Source organism: Xenopus tropicalis, chromosome 2 (genome assembly GCF_000004195.4).
Source record: "Xenopus tropicalis strain Nigerian chromosome 2, UCB_Xtro_10.0, whole genome shotgun sequence".
NCBI lineage: Eukaryota > Metazoa > Chordata > Amphibia > Anura > Pipidae > Xenopus > Xenopus tropicalis.
Genome location: NC_030678.2, coordinates 160976 through 182325, shown reverse-complemented (window position 1 = coordinate 182325; position 21350 = coordinate 160976). Strand labels below are relative to the sequence as shown.

Genomic DNA, 21350 nt, shown 5'->3' with positions numbered 1-21350 from the left:
CTCCCTACTCCCCCAATACCCCATTCCTTCCTCTCCCTACTCCCCCAATACCCCAACCCCTCCTTCCCCTACTCCCCCAATACCCCATTCCTTCCTCTCCCTACTCCCCCAATACCCCATTCCTTCCTCTCCCTACTCCCCCAATACCCCATTCCTTCCTCTCCCTACTCCCCCAATACCCCATTCCTTCCTCTCCCTACTCCCCCAATACCCCATTCCTTCCTCTCCCTACTCCCCCAATACCCCAACCCCTCCTTCCCCTACTCCCCCAATACCCCATTCCTTCCTCTCCCTACTGCCCCAATACCCCCATCCCCCTCTCCCTACTGCCCCAATACCCCCCTACTTACCTTGACTATAGTGATTGGCTTTCGGGACAGATGGAAGCTGCAGTAGAACAGGAAGGTGAGGAGCAGAACCAGAGCCCGATACCTGTAACAGAACAGAACTGTCACATGGAAATCCGACAGCCCGTACCCCAGAGAATTAGGAGGAGCCCCCCCCAAACAAAGGAGCCCAAAAAGTACCATTATGGGGGGACCCAACCTGAAGGGTTAGGTAGGGAATCCCATAACCTGACTGCCCTTACAGTAAGAAGGGGTTCCCTACCCAGAGAGGGGGAATGAGTGATACATTGGGGGGTGGGGAAAGGGGATCTCACCATCAGCATAGGAAGGGGTTCCTTACTGTAAGGGCAGTCAGGTTATGGGATTCCCTAAAAAGAGAGGGGGAATGAGTGATACATTGGGGGTGGGGAGGAAAGGGGATCTCACCATCAGTATAGGAAGGGGTTCCTTACTGTAAGGGCAGTCAGGTTATGGGGTTCCCTACCCAGAGAGGGGGAATGAGTGATTCATTGGGGGTGGGGAGGAAAAGAGATCTCACCATCAGCATAGGAAGGGGTTCCTTACTGTAAGGGCAGTCAGGTTATGGGGTTCCCTAAAAAGAGAGGGGGAATGAGTGATACATTGGGGGTGGGGAGGAAAGGGGATCTCACCATCAGCATAGGAAGGGGTTCCTTACTGTAAGGGCAGTCAGGTTATGGGGTTCCCTACCCAGAGAGGGGGAATGAGTGATACATTGGGGGTGGGGGGAAAGGGGATCTCACCATCAGCATAGGAAGGGGTTCCTTACTGTAAGGGCAGTCAGGTTATGGGGTTCCCTACCCAGAGAGGGGGAATGAGTGATACATTGGGGGTGGGGGGGAAAGGGGATCTCACCATCAGCATAGGAAGGGGTTCCTTACTGTAAGGGCAGTCAGGTTATGGGGTTCCCTACCCAGAGAGGGGGAATGAGTGATACATTGGGGGTGGGGAGGAAAGGGGATCTCACCATCAGCATAGGAAGGGGTTCCTTACTGTAAGGGCAGGCAGGTTGTACCCAGGTGGGTACGTCAGTAACAACATACAATATAACAAGGACAAGCGGTTCCAGTAAAGAATGATCCATTTCAGTACTGGGCTGCCCCCCCCCCCCTCCCTGTTTGCCCCGGGGCACATTGCGCCAGAGGAAGAGGAGAATCTCTGACCCCGTTAGAATACAATAAGGAAGGGGCGGTGCCCAATACTACTGGAGACTGTAAATAATCAGAAAAGGAGTCCCGTGTGGGCGGGGCAGTGGGTGGAGCAGTGGGCGGGGCAGTAGGCTTACTCAGCAGGGTTATTATGGGCTGTGGGAGATGCAGTTACCCCCATACTCACCATTGATCCCTGGAGAGGGAGACAAAGAGACGGATCCCAGGAGGCAGCGCAGCCATGAACTGGACTCACTCACACAAGGTTCCTACAGACAGAAGAACCAGAACATGGACCAGAACTTACTGGGGGGGGGGGGTTCAGATGGAATTGTGGGATTGGCCATTATCCTGAATGAAAAGAAAGTGGGTCCCCAGAACTATGATGCCACCCACTGGGGGCCCTAATTACAGACTATGATGCCACCCACTGGGGGCCCTAATTACAGACTATGATGCCACCCACTGGGGGCCCTAATTACAGACTATGATGCCACCCACTGGGGGCCCTAATTACAGTCTATGATGCCACCCACTGGGGGCCCTAATTACAGTCTATGATGCCACCCACTGGGGGCCCTAATTACAGACTATGATGCCACCCACTGGGGGCCCTAATTACAGACTATGATGCCACCCACTGGGGGCCCTAATTACAGTCTATGATGCCACCCACTGGGGGCCCTAATTACAGTCTATGATGCCACCCACTGGGGGCCCTAATTACAGACTATGATGCCACCCACTGGGGGCCCTAATTACAGACTATGATGCCACCCACTGGGGGCCCTAATTACAGACTATGATGCCACCCACTGGGGGCCCTAATTACAGACTATGATGCCACCCACTGGGGGCCCTAATTACAGACTATGATGCCACCCACTGGGGGCCCTAATTAAAGACTATGATGCCACCCACTGGGGGCCCTAATGGTGGAAATGTGATGTTGCTCTCTGGGGGTCACAGCAAGTAGAAAGCAGACAGGACCCCAATATCTGTGCCCGCTCCATGCAGGGGGCTCCCACCCAGCGCTCCCACCCTGAGTGCAGATATTACTGTGTCTGTAACTGCCCCGCCTCCCCTCATTGGCCCCTTCCTGGGGTGTCAAACCTCCTTTCCTTGGGTATTTGCCCACATACCAACCAGTTCAGTTTGTGTGACCTTATGCCTCCCCTCTGGCATATGCAGTGCAGTGCTAGGCTCCAGTGATGGAACAGGGCAATTAAGGGGGGGGGGGGGGGGGTCACTATATATAAATATATAAGGGGGGGCAGTAATGAAATAGAGAAAGTACAGGGAAGAGCGACTAAGCTGATAAAGGGAATGGGCTCAGTTATGGGGAAAGGCTGGCCCAATTGGGATTGGTTACACTGGGGAAGGGGCAGTTAAGGGGGGATATGATCACTATATATAAATATAAAGGGGGGACATGATCACTGTATACAAATATATAAGGGGGGATATGATCACTGTTTACAAATATATAAGGGGGGATATCATCACTGTTTACAAATATCTAAGGGGGGATATGATCACTGTATACAAATATAAAGGGGGGACATGATCACTGTATACAAATATATAAGGGGGATATGATAACTGTATATAAATATATGAGGGGATATGATCACTGTTTACAAATATATAAGGGGGGATATGATCACTGTATACAAATATATAAGGGGGGATATGATCACTGTATACAAATATAAAGGGGGATATGATAACTGTATATAAATATATGAGGGGATATGATCACTGTTTACAAATATACAAGGGGGGATATGATCACTGTATACAAATATATAAGGGGGATATGATCACTGTATACAAATATACAAGCAGGGATATGATCACTGTATACAAATATATAAGGGGGGATATGATCACTGTATACAAATATATAAGGGGGGATATGATCACTGTATACAAATATATAAGGGGGGATATGATCACTGTATACAAATATATAAGGGGGGATATGGATATGATCACTGTATACAAATATATAAGGGGGGATATGATCACTGTATACAAATATAGAAGCGGGGATATTATCACTGTATACAAATATATAAGGGGGGATATGGATATGATCACTGTGTACAAATATATAAGGGGGGATATGATCACTGTATACAAATATATAAGGGGGGGCAGTAATGAAATAGAGAAAGTACAGAGAAGAGCAACTAAGCTGATAAAGGGAATGGGCTCAGTTATGGGGAAAGGCTGGCCCAATTGGGATTGGTTACACTGGGGAAGGGGCAGTTAAGGGGGGATATGATCACTATATATAAATATAAAGGGGGGACATGATCACTGTATACAAATATATAAGGGGGGATATGATCACTGTTTACAAATATATAAGGGGGGATATCATCACTGTTTACAAATATCTAAGGGGGGATATGATCACTGTATACAAATATAAAGGGGGGACATGATCACTGTATACAAATATATAAGGGGGATATGATAACTGTATATAAATATATGAGGGGATATGATCACTGTTTACAAATATATAAGGGGGGATATGATCACTGTATACAAATATATAAGGGGGGATATGATCACTGTATACAAATATAAAGGGGGATATGATAACTGTATATAAATATATGAGGGGATATGATCACTGTTTACAAATATACAAGGGGGGATATGATCACTGTATACAAATATATAAGGGGGATATGATCACTGTATACAAATATACAAGCAGGGATATGATCACTGTATACAAATATATAAGGGGGGATATGATCACTGTATACAAATATATAAGGGGGGATATGATCACTGTATACAAATATATAAGGGGGGATATGATCACTGTATACAAATATATAAGGGGGGATATGGATATGATCACTGTATACAAATATATAAGGGGGGATATGATCACTGTATACAAATATAGAAGCGGGGATATGATCACTGTATACAAATATATAAGGGGGGATATGGATATGATCACTGTGTACAAATATATAAGGGGGGATATGGATATGATCACTGTATACAAATATATAAGGGGGGATATGGATATGATCACTGTATACAAATATATAAGGGGGGATATGATCACTGTATACAAATATATAAGGGGGGTATGATCACTGTATACAATATATAAGGGGAATATGATCACTGTATACAAATATAAAGGGGGATATGATCACTGTATACAAATATATAAGGGGGGATATGATCACTGTATATAAATATATAAGGGGGGATATGATCACTGTATACAAATATACAAGGGGGGATATGATCACTGTATACAAATATACAAGGGGGGATATGATCACTGTATATAAATATACAAGGGGGATATGATCACTGTATATAAATATATAAAAGGGATATGATCACTGTATACAAATATACAAGGGGGGATATGATCACTGTATACAAATATATAAGGGGGGATATGAATATGATCACTGTATATACATATATAAGGGGGATATGATCACTGTATACAAATATATAAGGGGGGATATGATCACTGTATACAAATATATAAGGGGGGATATGATCACTGTATACAAATATACAAGGGGGGATATGATCACTGTATACAAATATATAAGGGGGGATATGATCACTGTATAAAATATACAAGGGGGGATATGATCACTGTATACAAATATACAAGGGGGGATATGATCACTGTATACAAATATATAAGGGGGGATATGATCACTGTATACAAATATATAAGGGGGGATATGATCACTGTATACAAATATACAAGGGGGATATCATCACTGTATACAAATTTATAAGGGGGGATATTATCACTGTATACAAATATAAAAGGGGGATATGATCACTGTATACAAATACAGTGGAGGAAATAATGATTTGACCCCTCACTGATTTTGTAAGTTTGTCCAATGACAAAGAAATGAAAAGTCTCAGAACAGTATCATTTCAATGGTAGGTTTAACAGTGGCAGATAGCACATCAAAAGGAAAATGGAAAAAATAACTTGAAATAAAAGATAGCAACTGATTTGCATTTCATTGAGTGAAATAAGTTTTTGAACCCTCTAACAAAAAAAGACTTAATACTTAGTGGAAAAGCCCTTGTTTGCAAGCACAGAGGCCAAACGTTTCTTGTAATTGATGAGCAAGTTTGCGCCCATTTTAGGAGGAATGTTGGTCCCACTCCTCTTTGCAGATCATCTCTAAATCCCTAAGGTTTCTGTCTCTGTGCAACTCTGAGCTTGAGCTCCCTCCATAGGTTTTCTATTGGATTAAGGTCCGGAGACTGACTAGGCCACTCCATGACCTTAATGTGCTTCTTCTTGAGCCACTCCTTTGTTGCCTTTGCTGTATGTTTTGGGTCATTGTCGTGCTGGAACACCCATCCACCACCCATTTTCAGTTTCCTGGCAGAGGGAAGGAGGTTGTCGTTCAGGATTTCACGATACATGGCTCCGTCCATTTTCCCGTTAATGCGAATAAGTTGTCCTGTGCCCTTAGCAGAAAAACACCCCCAAAGCAAAATGTTTCCACCCCCATGCTTGACGGTGGGGACGGTGTTTTGGGGGTCATAGGCAGCATTTTTCTTCCTCCAAACACAGCGAGTTGAGTTAATGCCAAAGAGCTCTATTTTGGTCTCATCAGACCACAGCACCTTCTCCCAGTCACTCACAGAATCATTCAGGTGTTCATTGGCAAACTTCAGGCCTGCACATGTGCCTTCTTGAGCAGGGGGACCTTGCGAGCCCTGCAGGATTTTAATCCATTGCGGTGTAATGTGTTTCCAATGGTTTTCTTGGTGACTGTGGTCCCTGCTAATTTGAGGTCAGTAACTAACTCCTCCCGTGTAGTTCTAGGGTGCTTTTTCACCTTTCTCAGAATCATTGACACCCCACGAGGTGAGATCTTGCGTGGAGCCCCAGAGCGAGGTCGATTGATGGTCATTTTGTGCTCCTTCCATTTTCCAACAATCGCACCAACAGTTGTCACCTTCTCTCCCAGCTTCTTGCTAATGGTTTTGTAGCCCATTCCAGCCTTGTGCAGGTCTACAATTTTGTCTCTGACATCCTTGGGCAGCTCTTTGGTCTTTCCCATGTTGGAGAGTTTGGAGTCTGCTTGATTGATTGATTCTGGGGACAGGTGCCTTTTATACAGGTGACTAGTTAAGACAGGTGTCCTTAATGAGGTTGACTAATTGAGTAGAAGTGTCTAACCACTCTGTGGGAGCCAGAACTCTTAATGGTTGGTAGGGGTTCAAAAACTTATTTCACTCAATGAAATGCAAATCAGTTGCTATCTTTTATTTCAAGTTCTTTTTTCCATTTTCCTTTTGATGTGCTATCTGCCACTGTTACACCTACCATTGAAATGATACTGTTCTGAGACTTTTCATTTCTTTGTCATTGGACAAACTTACAAAATCAGTGAGGGGTCAAATCATTATTTCCTCCACTGTACATAAGGGGGAATATGATCACTGTATACAAATATATAAGGGGGGATATAAGCACTGTATACATATATATAAGGGGGGATATGATCACTGTATAAAAATAAACAAGGGGGGATATGATCACTGTATACAAATATATAAGGGGGGATATGATCACTGTATAAAAATAAACAAGGGGGGATATGATCACTGTATACAAATATATAAGGGGGGATATGATCACTGTATACAAATATATAAGGGGGGATATGATCACTGTATACAAATATATAAGGGGGGATATGATCACTGTATAAAAATAAACAAGGGGGGATATGATCACTGTATACAAATATATAAGGGGGGATATGATCACTGTATAAAAATAAACAAGGGGGGATATGATCACTGTATACAAATATATAAGGGGGGATATGATCACTGTATACAAATATATAAGGGGGGATATGATCACTGTATACAAATATATTAGGGGGGTTTTATTACTATATATATAAATATATACAGCTAGATACAAACTGCTTACAGGGAAGGGAACTGAGGGCCCCAGTGCATTTTTATCCTCAAATGATGAGACTGAAGTGACAAAATCCTTCCTTGGCCCCATGTTGGCCCCACTCCTGCTGCAGATCAATGCCCTTTTCGTACTCCCATGTGAAGCTCCCAAGTGGGTCCTAGAATTGACCCTTTATATTCTGCCCTTGCAGCAATGTGAATCTGCCCCCATAAGGCCCCTGTACTACAAACAGGGCTGACCTAAGGGAACATGGGGCCCTCCAGTGCCAGCACAGTGTGAGTCTGTAGGCCTTCGGGGGGCCCAGACATTGCCGTTCAGGGGCAGGAAGGCCTGTGGGAACTTGGCCAAAAGGAGAAGAAAAATGATTTGTTGCCCCTTAGGCTTAACTTTTTCTGCCCCCTCCCAGCAGCCCCCCACACACAGCAGCAAGTGATACCCAGCCAGCACTGGCATCTGTGCCCCCCCCCATGCCCCCCAAATCACCTGTATTTGTGCTGCTCCTGAGAAGCAGGTCCCCTTGTGCCTCCGCCTGTCGCTTCTGGTTCCTTTAGTAACTGTCACTTCATCATTTTACTTCCTCATTCAACTCCTAACCACCTGCACCCTCCTCCTCCTCCTCCCCCCCAGCAGCACCCAGTCCTGCCCCCACCCACAGCACCCAGCAGTGCCCAACCTTCTTCCTACGAACAGCACCCAGCACCTTCCCTGCACCCAGGATCTGTGTAACTCAGCACCCAGCACCTTCCCTGCACCCAGGATCTGTGTAACTCAGCACCCAGCTCTCTCCCGTAACCCACAAACTGCTGTCCCTCTGCCCCCCCATTGTCCTTCCACCCAGTTCCATCCCTACAATCCCAGTGGCTACTGGTCAGACAGGTTTGGCCGGATGGTTTCGTAGCCGGAATGTGCAGCCGGGCGTCGCCCCCTGACTCAATGGATTAAGTGTTCTGACTGGTTCCTCTCATTGCTCACTAATTACTTACCCTTTAGCCCAGAGCATTCTTATTGCCTGATACACTGGGGGGCTATTGGCACAGGAAAAGAGGCTACAATACACAGGGGAAGGGGGTACAATACACAGGGAAGGGGGGCACAATACACAGGGAAGGGGGGCACAATACACAGGGAAGGGGGTACAATACACAGGGAGGGGGGTACAATACACAGGGAAGGGGGGCACAATACACAGGGGAGGGGGTACAATACACAGGGAGGGGGGTACAATACCCAGGGAGGGGGTACAATACACAGGGAAGGGGGTACAATACACAGGGAAGGGGGTACAATACCCAGGGAGGGGGGTACAATACACAGGGAAGGGGGTACAATACACAGGGAAGGGGGGCACAATACACAGGGGAGGGGGGTACAATACACAGGGAAGGGGGTACAATACACAGGGGAGGGGGGCACAATACACAGGGGAGGGGGGCACAATACACAGGGGAGGGGGGTACAATACACAGGGAGGGGGGTACAATACACAGGGAGGGGGGTACAATACACAGGGAAGGGGGGTACAATACACAGGGAGGGGGGTACAATACACAGGGGAGGGGGGTACAATACACAGGGAGGGGGGTACAATACACAGGGAGGGGGGTACAATACACAGGGGAGGGGGGCACAATACACAGGGAAGGGGGGCACAATACACAGGGGAGGGGGGTACAATACACAGGGAGGGGGGTACAATACACAGGGAAGGGGGGCACAATACACAGGGGAGGGGGGCACAATACACAGGGAAGGGGCTACAATACACAGGGGAGGGGGGCACAATACACAGGGGAGGGGGGCACAATACACAGGGGAGGGGGGCACAATACACAGGGGAGGGGGGCACAATACACAGGGGAGGGGGGCACAATACACAGGGGAGGGGGCACAATACACAGGGGAGGGGGGTACAATACACAGGGGAGGGGGGCACAATACACAGGGAGGGGGGTACAATACACAGGGGAGGGGGGTACAATACACAGGGAAGGGGGTACAATACCCAGGGAAGGGAGTACAATATCCCTCCCTATAACTCCTCCCATTGCTCCATATACCCCTCCCTATAACTCCTCCCATTGCTCCATATACCCCTCCCTATAACTCCTACTGCTCCATATACCCCTCCCTATAACTCCTCCCATTGCTCCATATAACCCTCCCTATAACTCCTCCTATTGCTCCATATACCCCTCCCTATAACTCCTCCCATTGCTCCATATACCCCTCCCTATAACTCCTCCTACTGCTCCATATACCCCTCCCTATAACTCCTCCTATTGCTCCATATACCCCTCCCTATAACTCCTCCTATTGCTCCATATACCCCTCCCTATAACTCCTCCTATTGCTCCATATACCCCTCCCTATAACTCCTCCTATTGCTCCATATACCCCTCCCTATAACTCCTCCCATTTCTCCATATACCCCTACCTATAACTCCTCCTATTGCTCCATATACCCCTCCCTATAACTCCTCCTATTGCTCCATATACCCCTCCCTATAACTCCTCCTATTGCTCCATATACCCCTCCCTATAACTCCTCCCATTGCTCCATATACCCCTCCCTATAACTCCTCCTATTGCTCCATATACCCCTCCCTATAACTCCTCCTATTGCTCCATATACCCCTCCCTATAACTCCTCCTATTGCTCCATATACCCCTCCCTATAACTCCTCCCATTGCTCCATATACCCCTCCCTATAACTCCTCCTATTGCTCCATATACCCCTCCCTATAACTCCTCCTACTGCTCCATATACCCCTCCCTATAACTCCTCCTACTGCTCCATATACCATACCTCCCAACATTTGAAAAATGAAAAGAGGGACAAAAAGATTTGTCGCGCGCAGCGCGGCAAAGCTTTTTGACCACACCCACTTTTGTGGCCACGCCCCAATTACCACACCCCATTAAAAAAAATACTCCTTTTATATAGATGAAATGGCGGGATCAGATGCAAATGTGCTATACCCTCATACTGTACTAGCTAAGGAAAACAATATAGCAACTCCTACATATAAATACAAATATAGAGAGAAGGCAGTCAGTTATAAGTGAGTTATAACTATGTACCAGTTTTGCCCCCCCATACACAGTAGCCCCCCCATACACAGTAGCCCCATACACAGTAGCCCCCCCACACACAGTAGCCCCCCATACACAGTAGCCCCCCCATACACAGTAGCCCCCCATACTCAGTAGCCCCGCCATACACAGTAGCCCCCCCATATACAGTAGCCCCCATACACAGTAGCCCCATACACAGTAGCCCCCCCACACACAGTAGCCCCCCATACACAGTAGCCCCCCCATACACAGTAGCCCCCCATACTCAGTAGCCCCCCCATACACAGTAGCCCCCCCATATACAGTAGCCCCCATACACAGTAACCCTATACACAGTATCCCCCATACACAGTAGCCCCCTATACACAGTACCCCCCATACACAGTAGCCCCCCCATACACAGTAGCCCCCCATACACAGTAGCCCCCCCATATACAGTAGCCCCCCATACACAGTAACCCCCTATACACAGTATCCCCCATACACAGTAGCCCCCTATACACAGTACCCCCCATACACAGTAGCCCCCCATACACAGTAGCCCCCCCATACACAGTAGCCCCCTATACACAGTACCCCCCATACACAGTAGCCCCCCATACACAGTACCCTCCATACACAGTAGCCCCCCCATACACAGTAGCCCCCCATACACAGTACCCCCCATACACAGTAGCCCCCCATACACAGTAGCCCCATATACACAGTAGCCCCCTATACACAGTACCCCCCATACACAGTAGCCCCCCATACACAGTAGCCCCCTATACACAGTACCCCCCATACACAGTAGCCCCCCATACACAGTAGCCCCCCCACACACAGTAGCCCCCCCACACACAGTAGCCCCCCCATACACAGTAGCCCCCATACACAGTAGCCCCCCATACACAGTAGCCCCCCCACACACAGTAGCCCCCCCACACACAGTACCCCCCATACACAGTAGCCCCCCCCCACACAGTAGCCCCCCATACACAGTAGCCCCCCATACACAGTAGCCCCCCATACACAGTACCCCCATACACAGTAGCCCCCCATACACAGTAGCCCCCACACACACAGTAGCCCCCCCATACACAGTAGCCCCCCCATACACAGTACCCCCCATACACAGTAGCCCCCCATACACAGTAGCCCCCCCACACACAGTAGCCCCCCCATACACAGTAGCCCCCCCATACACAGTAGCCCCCCATACACAGTACCCCCCCATACACAGTAGCCCCCACACACAGTAGCCCCCCATACACAGTAGCCCACACACACAGTAGCCCTCCCATACACAGTAGCCCCCCCATACACAGTAGCCCCCCCACACACAGTAGCCCCCCCATACACAGTAGCCCCCCCATACACAGTAGCCCCCCATACACAGTACCCCCCCATACACAGTAGCCCCCACACACAGTAGCCCCCCATACACAGTAGCCCACACACACAGTAGCCCCCCATGTATAAGGAGAGGCATAACGAGCAAAGCCGCCGGGGAAGTCGGAACGTCCGTGCATGGGGGGGCTCTGTGTATGGGGGGGCTCTGTGTATAAAGGGTGATGATGGAGATTACTGGATCGGTGACTGGAAAATTAAAGTCAGACTGTTGCAAGATGGAGGCAGAACGCAACATTTGCCCCATAACTTCTTCATTGGGTCAGATAGAGGTGTCTGTTTTACCCCGGCCAGCCCAGAACCTGTAATAAGTGTGGGTCCAACAGGCACCTTGCCTATAGCTGCTCGAAGATCCGATGCTCCCAGTGTAACAGCATGGGACACACTAAGAAGGAATGGCCAAAAGATGTTGTATGTAACCTGGGTTCTGCTGTGGGTCACTATTTCAGCAACTGCCCTAAAGCTTCTCACAGGGTGGGGCAAGAGGTGGGGCAAGAGCGTGAGCTTGATAACCTAATGAGTGAGGCTCTAAATGAATTCCTACAGAACCTGATGGAGGCAGAGACTTGGCACCAAATGAGACTGTTTCCCAATCTCAGAAGCTGATAAAGCCAATGATTCTGAGATGGAAGTTGCTGAGATGCCACCAAACCAAGAGTTGCCTCCTACTCGGCAGTTCCAGCAGAGTTACCCGGTGGTGCCGAGGGAAAAGACCAAAGAGATCAATGCCCAGGAGAAAAGGAAGAGCCCGGCCATGAGTGTTGGAGCCCTGTACTGAGGGACAATCTAAGTTCCGAACAGAACTGGCCCCCGCAGTGGCTGAATTGGCAACCGAAGAGCTTGGCAACCGAACCCACCCCCAGGGCAACGCAACGAGGAAACAGCGACGCCCACCATCAAACCACTGAAGGAAAACTTACGCATGAAAAACTCAAGGACCTTGAAAATAGGTCCCAACGGGCCAACCTTCCCTCATTGGGTCCCAGAGACTGAAACGGACAATTTGCCCCTAATCCTTTCACTAAATGACTTCCGGATGTGGATACACAGAGCAATAGCCACAAATACCCCCAGGGGCATTGTACTTTACCATGAAGCTTGTAGAGATGCAACACTACAGGCACCCCGCTTGCTCTCCCACTAATCAGCTCCTAGCAGAGTGTATTTGGGGACCTAGCCCCCCACTTGATACGTAGCTACCTGTTGGCACTCTCCCACCCCTAGCAACCAACTCACTACTTCTCCTCATCCGCAGAGACCTCACCGCCAACTAGGGGACCTGGACTCCCCTGGATAAGTACTCAGTACCCCAACATGGTAACCAACTATTGCTGGAAACTGCTCCCCCCGTGTTGCTATGGGCCTGGGATAAATGCTGCCCGCAGCGTCACTATAGCGTTGGCCGCTACTCGGCCCAGACACTTCTCCCTGATTGGGACTTCTCTCTATGAGACGTATCTTATTTCCATTATTGCTGTTTTCTAATTGTTCTAATTGTGTTTGTGTCCAACATAATCACAATGTATATTTCTCGACCATGTGGGTGTATTGGCTCCACCCCTTTCTCCACCAGCAGATACCGGTGTGTAAGTTCTTACCCAGGGACACCGTATCTAACACCTTCATCCGGCTTCACCCGTTTACTTAGCAAATCCCCAAACGCTGCCTTTAAAGGTGCTAATCCAAAAGGGCTAAACTCCCCCGCAAGCCTTTCAGTGGTACGAACCTCTGCATCCGGCCGTTATATGTTTATGTATATATGTCAGATTTTACCAAACCTTCTCACTTCTTTCATGGCCTCAACGCCTCACTAAATTCACTATATTCACCCCTACGGCCAATCTAAAACTACCCCCATACACCCAACATACTATAGAAATACAAAAAGGCACAAGACAAGGGTGTCCGCTATCCCCACTGTTATTCCTCCTAGCAATGGAACCCCTGGATATAGCAGGAATATATATATCAGGAAACACCGTTAGATTATGGGTGTCAGGATAGGGGGGGCAGAACATAAGGTTTCCTTATTGGCAGATGCCCCACAGTCACTATAACTCAGCCCCTAACCCCCACCTCCCAATCTACTAAAGCTCATCCAAGTGCCAGACCTTAAATTTAATCCCAAGTGGAATCCCCAAGCAGAGACCACAACTTCACCCCCAACAAGGGGACCTGGACTCCCCTGGATAAGTACTCAGTACCCCAACATGGTAACCAGCTATTTCTGGAAACTGCACTTTGCTCCCCCGTGTTGCTATGGGCCTGAGATAAATGCTGCCCGCAGCGTCACTATAGCGTTGGCCGCTACTCGGCCCGGACACTTCTCCCTGATTGGAACTTCTCTCTATGAGACGTATCTTATATCCATTATTGCTGTTTTCTAATTGTTCTAATTGTGTTTGTGTCCAACATAATCACAATGTATATTTCTCGACCATGTGGGTGTATTGGCTCCACCCCTTTCTCCACCAGCAGATACCGGTGTGTAAGTTCTTACCCAGGGATACCGTATCTAACACCTTCATCCGGCTTCACCCGTTTACTTAGCAAATCCCCAAACGCTGCCTTTAAAGGTGCTAATCCATAAAGGGCTAAACTCCCCCGCAAGCCTTTCAGTGGTACGAACCTCTGCATCCGGCCGTTATATGTTTATGTATATATGTTATATTTTACCAAACCTTCTCACTTCTTTCATGGCCTCAACGCCTCACTAAATTCACTATATTCACCCCTACGGCCAATCTAAAACTACCCTCATACACCCAACATACTATAGAAATACAAAAAGGCACAAGACAAGGGTGTCCGCTATCCCCACTGTTATTCCTCCTAGCAATGGAACCCCTGGATATAGCAATCAGGAAACACCGTTAGATTATGGGTGTCAGGACAGGGGGCAGAACATAAGATCTCCTTATTGGCAGATGCCCCACAGTCACTATAACTCAGCCCCTCGCCCCCACCTCCCAATCTACTGAATCTCATCCAAGTGTCAGACCTTAAATTCAACCCTAAGTGGAATCTCCAAGAATCAAACTTATTGAGCTTAACTTGATTTGATAGATTTGGGAAATATACTTACTATACCTTGGTATTCCCTAACCCCCTAAATACTGTGTATAAATGCATTTACAGCGACATTTATTGGATGACCCAAAGTGGGAGGGACCAATCAAATTTCACCCATTGACTTTAATCTTACAGCTTTGAGGCTACACTCACCGAACCTCAATCACACAGTCATGGGCTCAGCCTAAATGAAAATATGATGATTGTTGGATGCCCAAAAGTGGGCGGAGCTATGAACAGCAAATCAGATTTCACTTATTGACTTGGCGGAAATCGAACCTGCTCCATTCTCACAGTAATAACGCCGAGGTCCCCAAACTGGAGTTAGGCACCAGGTAACTGGGGTTCAAGGTCAGAAAAAGTGGGCGGAGCCACCAACAGCCAATCTGATTTTACCTATTGATTTTCAAAGGGGAAATTTAACCTGCTACCATTCTCATAGTATTAACCCCAGGGTCCCCAAACTTTTCACAGTTGGCCACTAGGGGACTGCAGTTTTAGTTTTGAAAAAGTGGGCGGAGCCACCAACAATCAGATTTCACTATTGAATTTTATTGGTTTGATGCCAGGGTTCCCAAACTTTGCACAGTCAGTCACTGGGTGACTACTTACTCAAGGTTAGAAAAAGTGGGTGGGGCCGTCAAAAGCCAATCACATTTCTTTCATTGTTTTCAGTGGGGAAATTTTAACTGCTGCCATTCTCACATGTTTAATGTCACTGGGTGACTATGTTCCAAGTTTAGAAAAGTGGGTGGGGCCAACAACAGCCAATCAGATTTCACCTATAGACCTCATAAATTTAACCTGCTGCCATTCTTTAAATATTAATACTAAGGTCCCCAAACTAGTCACCAGGTAACTGCGGTTCAGAGTTAGAAAAAGTGGGTGGAGCCACCAATAGCCAATCAGATTTTAACTATTGGTTTTCAATGGGGAAATTCAACCCATTCTCACATTATTAACACCAGGGTCATTTTAGGTTTTAAAAAGTGGGTGGAACCACCAACAGCCAATCAGACTTTACCTATTGAAATTATTTGGTTGCCAGGGGGCTGCTGTATGGTGCCACAGACAGTCACTATTTATTGGGCTGGGGGGGGGGCTGTTTGTGCCTCTGGGTACTGGGAATGCCAGGGGGTGCTGTAAGGTGCCACAGTCAGTCACTATTTATTGGGCTGGGGGGGGGCTGTTTGTGCCTCTGGGTACTGGGAATGCCGGGGGGGGGGCTGTAAGGTGCCACAGACAGTCACTATTTATTGGGCTGGGGGGGGGGGCTGTTTGTGCCTCTGGGTACTGGGAATGCCAGGGGGGCTGTAAGGTGCCACAGACAGTCACTATTTATTGGGCTGGGGGGGCTGTTTGTGCCTCTGGGTACTGGGAATGCCAGGGGGGCTGTAAGGTGCCACAGACAGTCACTATTTATTGGGCTGGGGGGGGGCTGTTTGTGCCTCTGGGTACTGGGAATGCCAGGGGGGCTGTAAGGTGCCACAGACAGTCACTATTTATTGGGCTGGGGGGGGGCTGTTTGTGCCTCTGGGTACTGGGAATGCCAGGGGGGCTGTAAGGTGCCACAGACAGTCACTATTTATTGGGCTGGGGGGGGCTGTTTGTGCCTCTGGGTACTGGGAATGCCAGGGGGGCTGTAAGGTGCCACAGACAGTCACTATTTATTGGGCTGGGGGGGGGGCTGTTTGTGCCTCTGGGTACTGGGAATGCCAGGGGGGCTGTAAGGTGCCACAGACAGTCACTATTTATTGGGCTGGGGGGGGGGGCTGTTTGTGCCTCTGGGTACTGGGAATGCCAGGGGGGCTGTAAGGTGCCACAGACAGTCACTATTTATTGGGCTGGGGGGGGGGCTGTTTGTGCCTCTGGTACTGGGAATGCCAGGGGGGCTGTAAGGTGCCACAGACAGTCACTATTTATTGGGCTGGGGGGGGCTGTTTGTGCCTCTGGGTACTGGGAATGCCAGGGGGGCTGTAAGGTGCCACAGACAGTCACTATTTATTGGGCTGGGGGGGCTGTTTGTGCCTCTGGGTACTGGGAATGCCAGGGGGCTGTAAGGTGCCACAGACAGTCACTATTTATTGGGCTGGGGGGGCTGTTTGTGCCTCTGGGTACTGGGAATGCCAGGGGGGCTGTAAGGTGCCACAGACAGTCACTATTTATTGGGCTGGGGGGGGCTGTTTGTGCCTCTGGGTACTGGGAATGCCAGGGGGGGGCTGTAAGGTGCCACAGACAGTCACTATTTATTGGGCTGGGGGGGCTGTTTGTGCCTCTGGGTACTGGGAATGCCAGGGGGGCTGTAAGGTGCCACAGACAGTCACTATTTATTGGGCTGGGGGGGCTGTTTGTGCCTCTGGGTACTGGGAATGCCAGGGGGGCTGTAAGGGTGCCACAGACAGTCACTATTTATTGGGCTGGGGGGGCTGTTTGTGCCTCTGGGTACTGGGAATGCCAGGGGGGCTGTAAGGTGCCACAGACAGTCACTATTTATTGGGCTGGGGGGGGGCTGTTTGTGCCTCTGGGTACTGGGAATGCCGGGGGGGCTGTAAGGTGCCACAGACAGTCACTATTTATTGGGCTGGGGGGGCTGTTTGTGCCTCTGGGTACTGGGAATGCCAGGGGGGGCTGTAAGGTGCCACAGACAGTCACTATTTATTGGGCTGGGGGGGGGCTGTTTGTGCCTCTGGGTACTGGGAATGCCAGGGGGGCTGTAAGGTGCCACAGACAGTCACTATTTATTGGGCTGGGGGGGGTGGGGGCTGTTTGTGCCTCTGGGTACTGGGAATGCCAGGGGGGCTGTAAGGTGCCACAGACAGTCACTATTTATTGGGCTGGGGGGGCTGTTTGTGCCTCTGGGTACTGGGAATGCCAGGGGGGGCTGTAAGGTGCCACAGACAGTCACTATTTATTGGGCTGGGGGGGGGCTGTTTGTGCCTCTGGGTACTGGGAATGCCAGGGGGGCTGTAAGGTGCCACAGACAGTCACTATTTATTGGGCTGGGGGGGGGTGGGGCTGTTTGTGCCTCTGGGTACTGGGAATGCCGGGGGGGCTGTAAGGTGCCACAGACAGTCACTATTTATTGGGCTGGGGGGGCTGTTTGTGCCTCTGGGTACTGGGAATGCCAGGGGGGCTGTAAGGTGCCACAGTCAGTCACTATTTATTGGGCTGGGGGGGGGCTGTTTGTGCCTCTGGGTACTGGGAATGCCAGGGGGCTGTAAGGTGCCACAGACAGTCACTATTTATTGGGCTGGGGGGGGTGGGGCTGTTTGTGCCTCTGGGTACTGGGAATGCCAGGGGGGCTGTAAGGTGCCACAGACAGTCACTATTTATTGGGCTGGGGGGGGTGGGGGCTGTTTGTGCCTCTGGGTACTGGGAATGCCAGGGGGGGGCTGTAAGGTGCCACAGACAGTCACTATTTATTGGGCTGGGGGGGGGGGGGCTGTTTGTGCCTCTGGGTACTGGGAATGCCAGGGGGGCTGTAAGGTGCCACAGACAGTCACTATTTATTGGGCTGGGGGGGGCTGTTTGTGCCTCTGGGTACTGGGAATGCCAGGGGGGCTGTAAGGTGCCACAGTCAGTCACTATTTATTGGGCTGGGGGGGCTGTTTGTGCCTCTGGGTACTGGGAATGCCAGGGGGGCTGTAAGGTGCCACAGACAGTCACTATTTATTGGGCTGGGGGGGCTGTTTGTGCCTCTGGGTACTGGGAATGCCAGGGGGGCTGTAAGGTGCCACAGACAGTCACTATTTATTGGGCTGGGGGGGGCTGTTTGTGCCTCTGGGTACTGGGAATGCCAGGGGGGCTGCTGTAAGGTGCCACAGACAGTCACTATTTATTGGGCTGGGGGGGGGGCTGTTTGTGCCTCTGGGTACTGGGAATGCCGGGGGGGCTGTAAGGTGCCACAGACAGTCACTATTTATTGGGCTGGGGGGGCTGTTTGTGCCTCTGGGTACTGGGAATGCCAGGGGGGCTGTAAGGTGCCACAGACAGTCACTATTTATTGGGCTGGGGGGGCTGTTTGTGCCTCTGGGTACTGGGAATGCCGGGGGGGCTGTAAGGTGCCACAGACAGTCACTATTTATTGGGCTGGGGGGCTGTTTGTGCCTCTGGGTACTGGGAATGCCGGGGGGGCTGTAAGGTGCCACAGACAGTCACTATTTATTGGGCTGGGGGGGGGGCTGTTTGTGCCTCTGGGTACTGGGAATGCCCCCAGGGTAGGAAAGGCCCGGCTGGGGCAGAACACAGAATAAATCGGGCACAGAATACAGAACTGTGGGGCCCTTGGGAAGACTGTGGCCCCTGAATACCAATCCTGCCCAAGCACAGACGGGCCCCGTGGTTACTTATAACAGTGGGTGCCCCACCCTGCTCTGCACCTACAGCTTTTTCACATTTGCACCCACAGAGCCAGACGTATTTATTATTATACAAACCAATCAGGATGAGGCCCAGACAGCTTGTTATCCAATTACCTGCAGCCTTGCAACTTAACCCTCTCATAACACCTGTTAACCCCTCAGTGGCGCACATCCCGCTCCCTTTATTATGACAAAGTATCATTTGCTGAGGTTATGGCTAATTAAGTCTCCATTGTGGCCAATGCCCCCACTGCCCCCCAACAGAACCTCACATAAAGGGCAATAAACAGATAACTGGTGAGACAGGGAGGGGGTATGAGACACGGGGGGCAGCAGGGCAATTGGGCACATTGGGGGGCTACATTAGTGCACAGGGATCGCTCTCATTCCCCATGTCGCTGTCTCTTTAACCCGTCTCGGTGCCCAAGGGAGAGGTCTCGGTGCCCAAGGGAGAGGTCTCGGTGCCCAAGGGAGGGGTCTCGGCTGTAACACGACTGGGACTTTCCCTGCTGCTACAGTGTCCGGGGGTAACAGGATCTGCCCCAGTTCCGCAGCTTCTATGGGGAATATAAAGCTATAAATCCATATCGGGGGCAGTTACTGATACCCCAGGAGCTGCACTTGCCCAACTGTGTGTATGTGTGGGGTCATCTAATGAAACACCCCCCCCAGTGCTGTGAGATACACAGAGACCCCCCCCACACACACCTGCTTAATCCCTGGTACCCCAATACCCAATCAGTGCCAAGGAATGGGGCACTTCCCTGGGTGCATAAAGGCCTCTCCCCGGGGGCATGACTGGCACGAGTGCGGGCGGGAGGAAGGGCTTTGGCACAATAGTGCCCCACCCTAGGGAAACACACAGATCCTGTTTGGGAGAGACGGTTCCGGCTCCACGTCGGGCACTTTCCCCTCAGCACGAGGCACCTGGGTGCACAGAGCCCTCTAGTGGTGCCCGCGCCACACTCACTGCCCACAGCAGCCCCTGCCCCCCGGGCACCACCCAGTTACTTCCCTTGTTGTAATCACATTGAGTGGGTTAGTGGGGACCCCCAGTGCAGCATCGGGGGGCCCCATTGGGTCCAGCCATCACTGTAAGGAATGGGGCACTGCTGCGGGGGGGGGGGAGGGGGTAATAGTGCAACAGGTTGGGGGCAGGGTGATAAACCTTTCCCATTATTGGCCAATAAACCATTTATATGTCAGTCCCAGTTACAGTGATATTTATTAGATCTTTTTTTGTAACAACCTGAGTGTGAGTGTGAGTGACACCTGTACAGAGGTGAGTGCAGAGCAACCTACTGTGTGTGAGTCCCCATATGTGACATACGGCCCCGGTGCGGGTAAGTGATGGGTACGGCCCCAGTGCGGGTAAGTGATTGGTAAGGCCCCGGTGTGGGTAAGTGATGGGTAAGGCCCCGGTGCGGGTAAGTGATGGGTAAGGCCCCGGTGCGGGTAAGTGATGGGTAAGGCCCCGGTGCGGGTAAGTGATGGGTAAGGCCCCGGTGCGGGTAAGTGATTGGTACGGCCCCGGTGCGGGTAAGTGATGGGTAAGGCCCCGGTGCGGGTAAGTGATTGGTACGGCCCCGGTGTGGGTAAGTGATTGGTACGGCCCCGGTGCGGGTAAGTGATGGGTACGGCCCCGGTGCGGGTAAGTGATTGGTACGGCCCCGGTGCGGGTAAGTGATGGGTAAGGCCCCGGTGCGGGTAAGTGATGGGTAAGGCCCCGGTGCGGGTAAGTGATTGGTACGGCCCCGGTGCGGGTAAGTGATGGGTACGGCCCCGGTGCGGGTAAGTGATGGGTACGGCCCCGGTGCGGGTAAGTGATGGGTAAGGCCCCGGTGCGGGTAAGTGATGGGTACGGCCCCGGTGCGGGTAAGTGATTGGTACGGCCCCGGTGCGGGTAAGTGATGGGTACGGCCCCGGTGCGGGTAAGTGATTGGTACGGCCCGGTGCGGGTAA

General features: G+C 50.3%; 1 protein-coding gene across 3 annotated transcripts in view; it reads right to left on the bottom strand.

Annotated features, from left to right (window-relative positions):
- The window catches only part of slc37a1 (solute carrier family 37 member 1), a 49291-nt gene extending 41194 nt beyond the window's left edge, over positions 1-8097 (bottom strand). Inside the window, exons 1-3 of one of the 3 annotated variants that reach the window (XM_031896389.1) lie at positions 7974-8097; positions 1701-1782; positions 351-432 (exon numbers count right to left, since the gene is read on the bottom strand). In XM_031896389.1, coding sequence (XP_031752249.1) covers positions 351-432; positions 1701-1756 — 138 coding nt within the window. In that variant the 5' untranslated portion in view covers positions 1757-1782; positions 7974-8097. Of the gene's footprint in view, positions 1-350; positions 433-1700; positions 1786-7973 lie in introns of all 3 variants that reach the window. The other 2 variants (XM_031896388.1, XM_031896387.1) reach the window with 2 other exon arrangements.
- Between the last annotated feature and the right edge of the window lie 13253 nt (positions 8098-21350).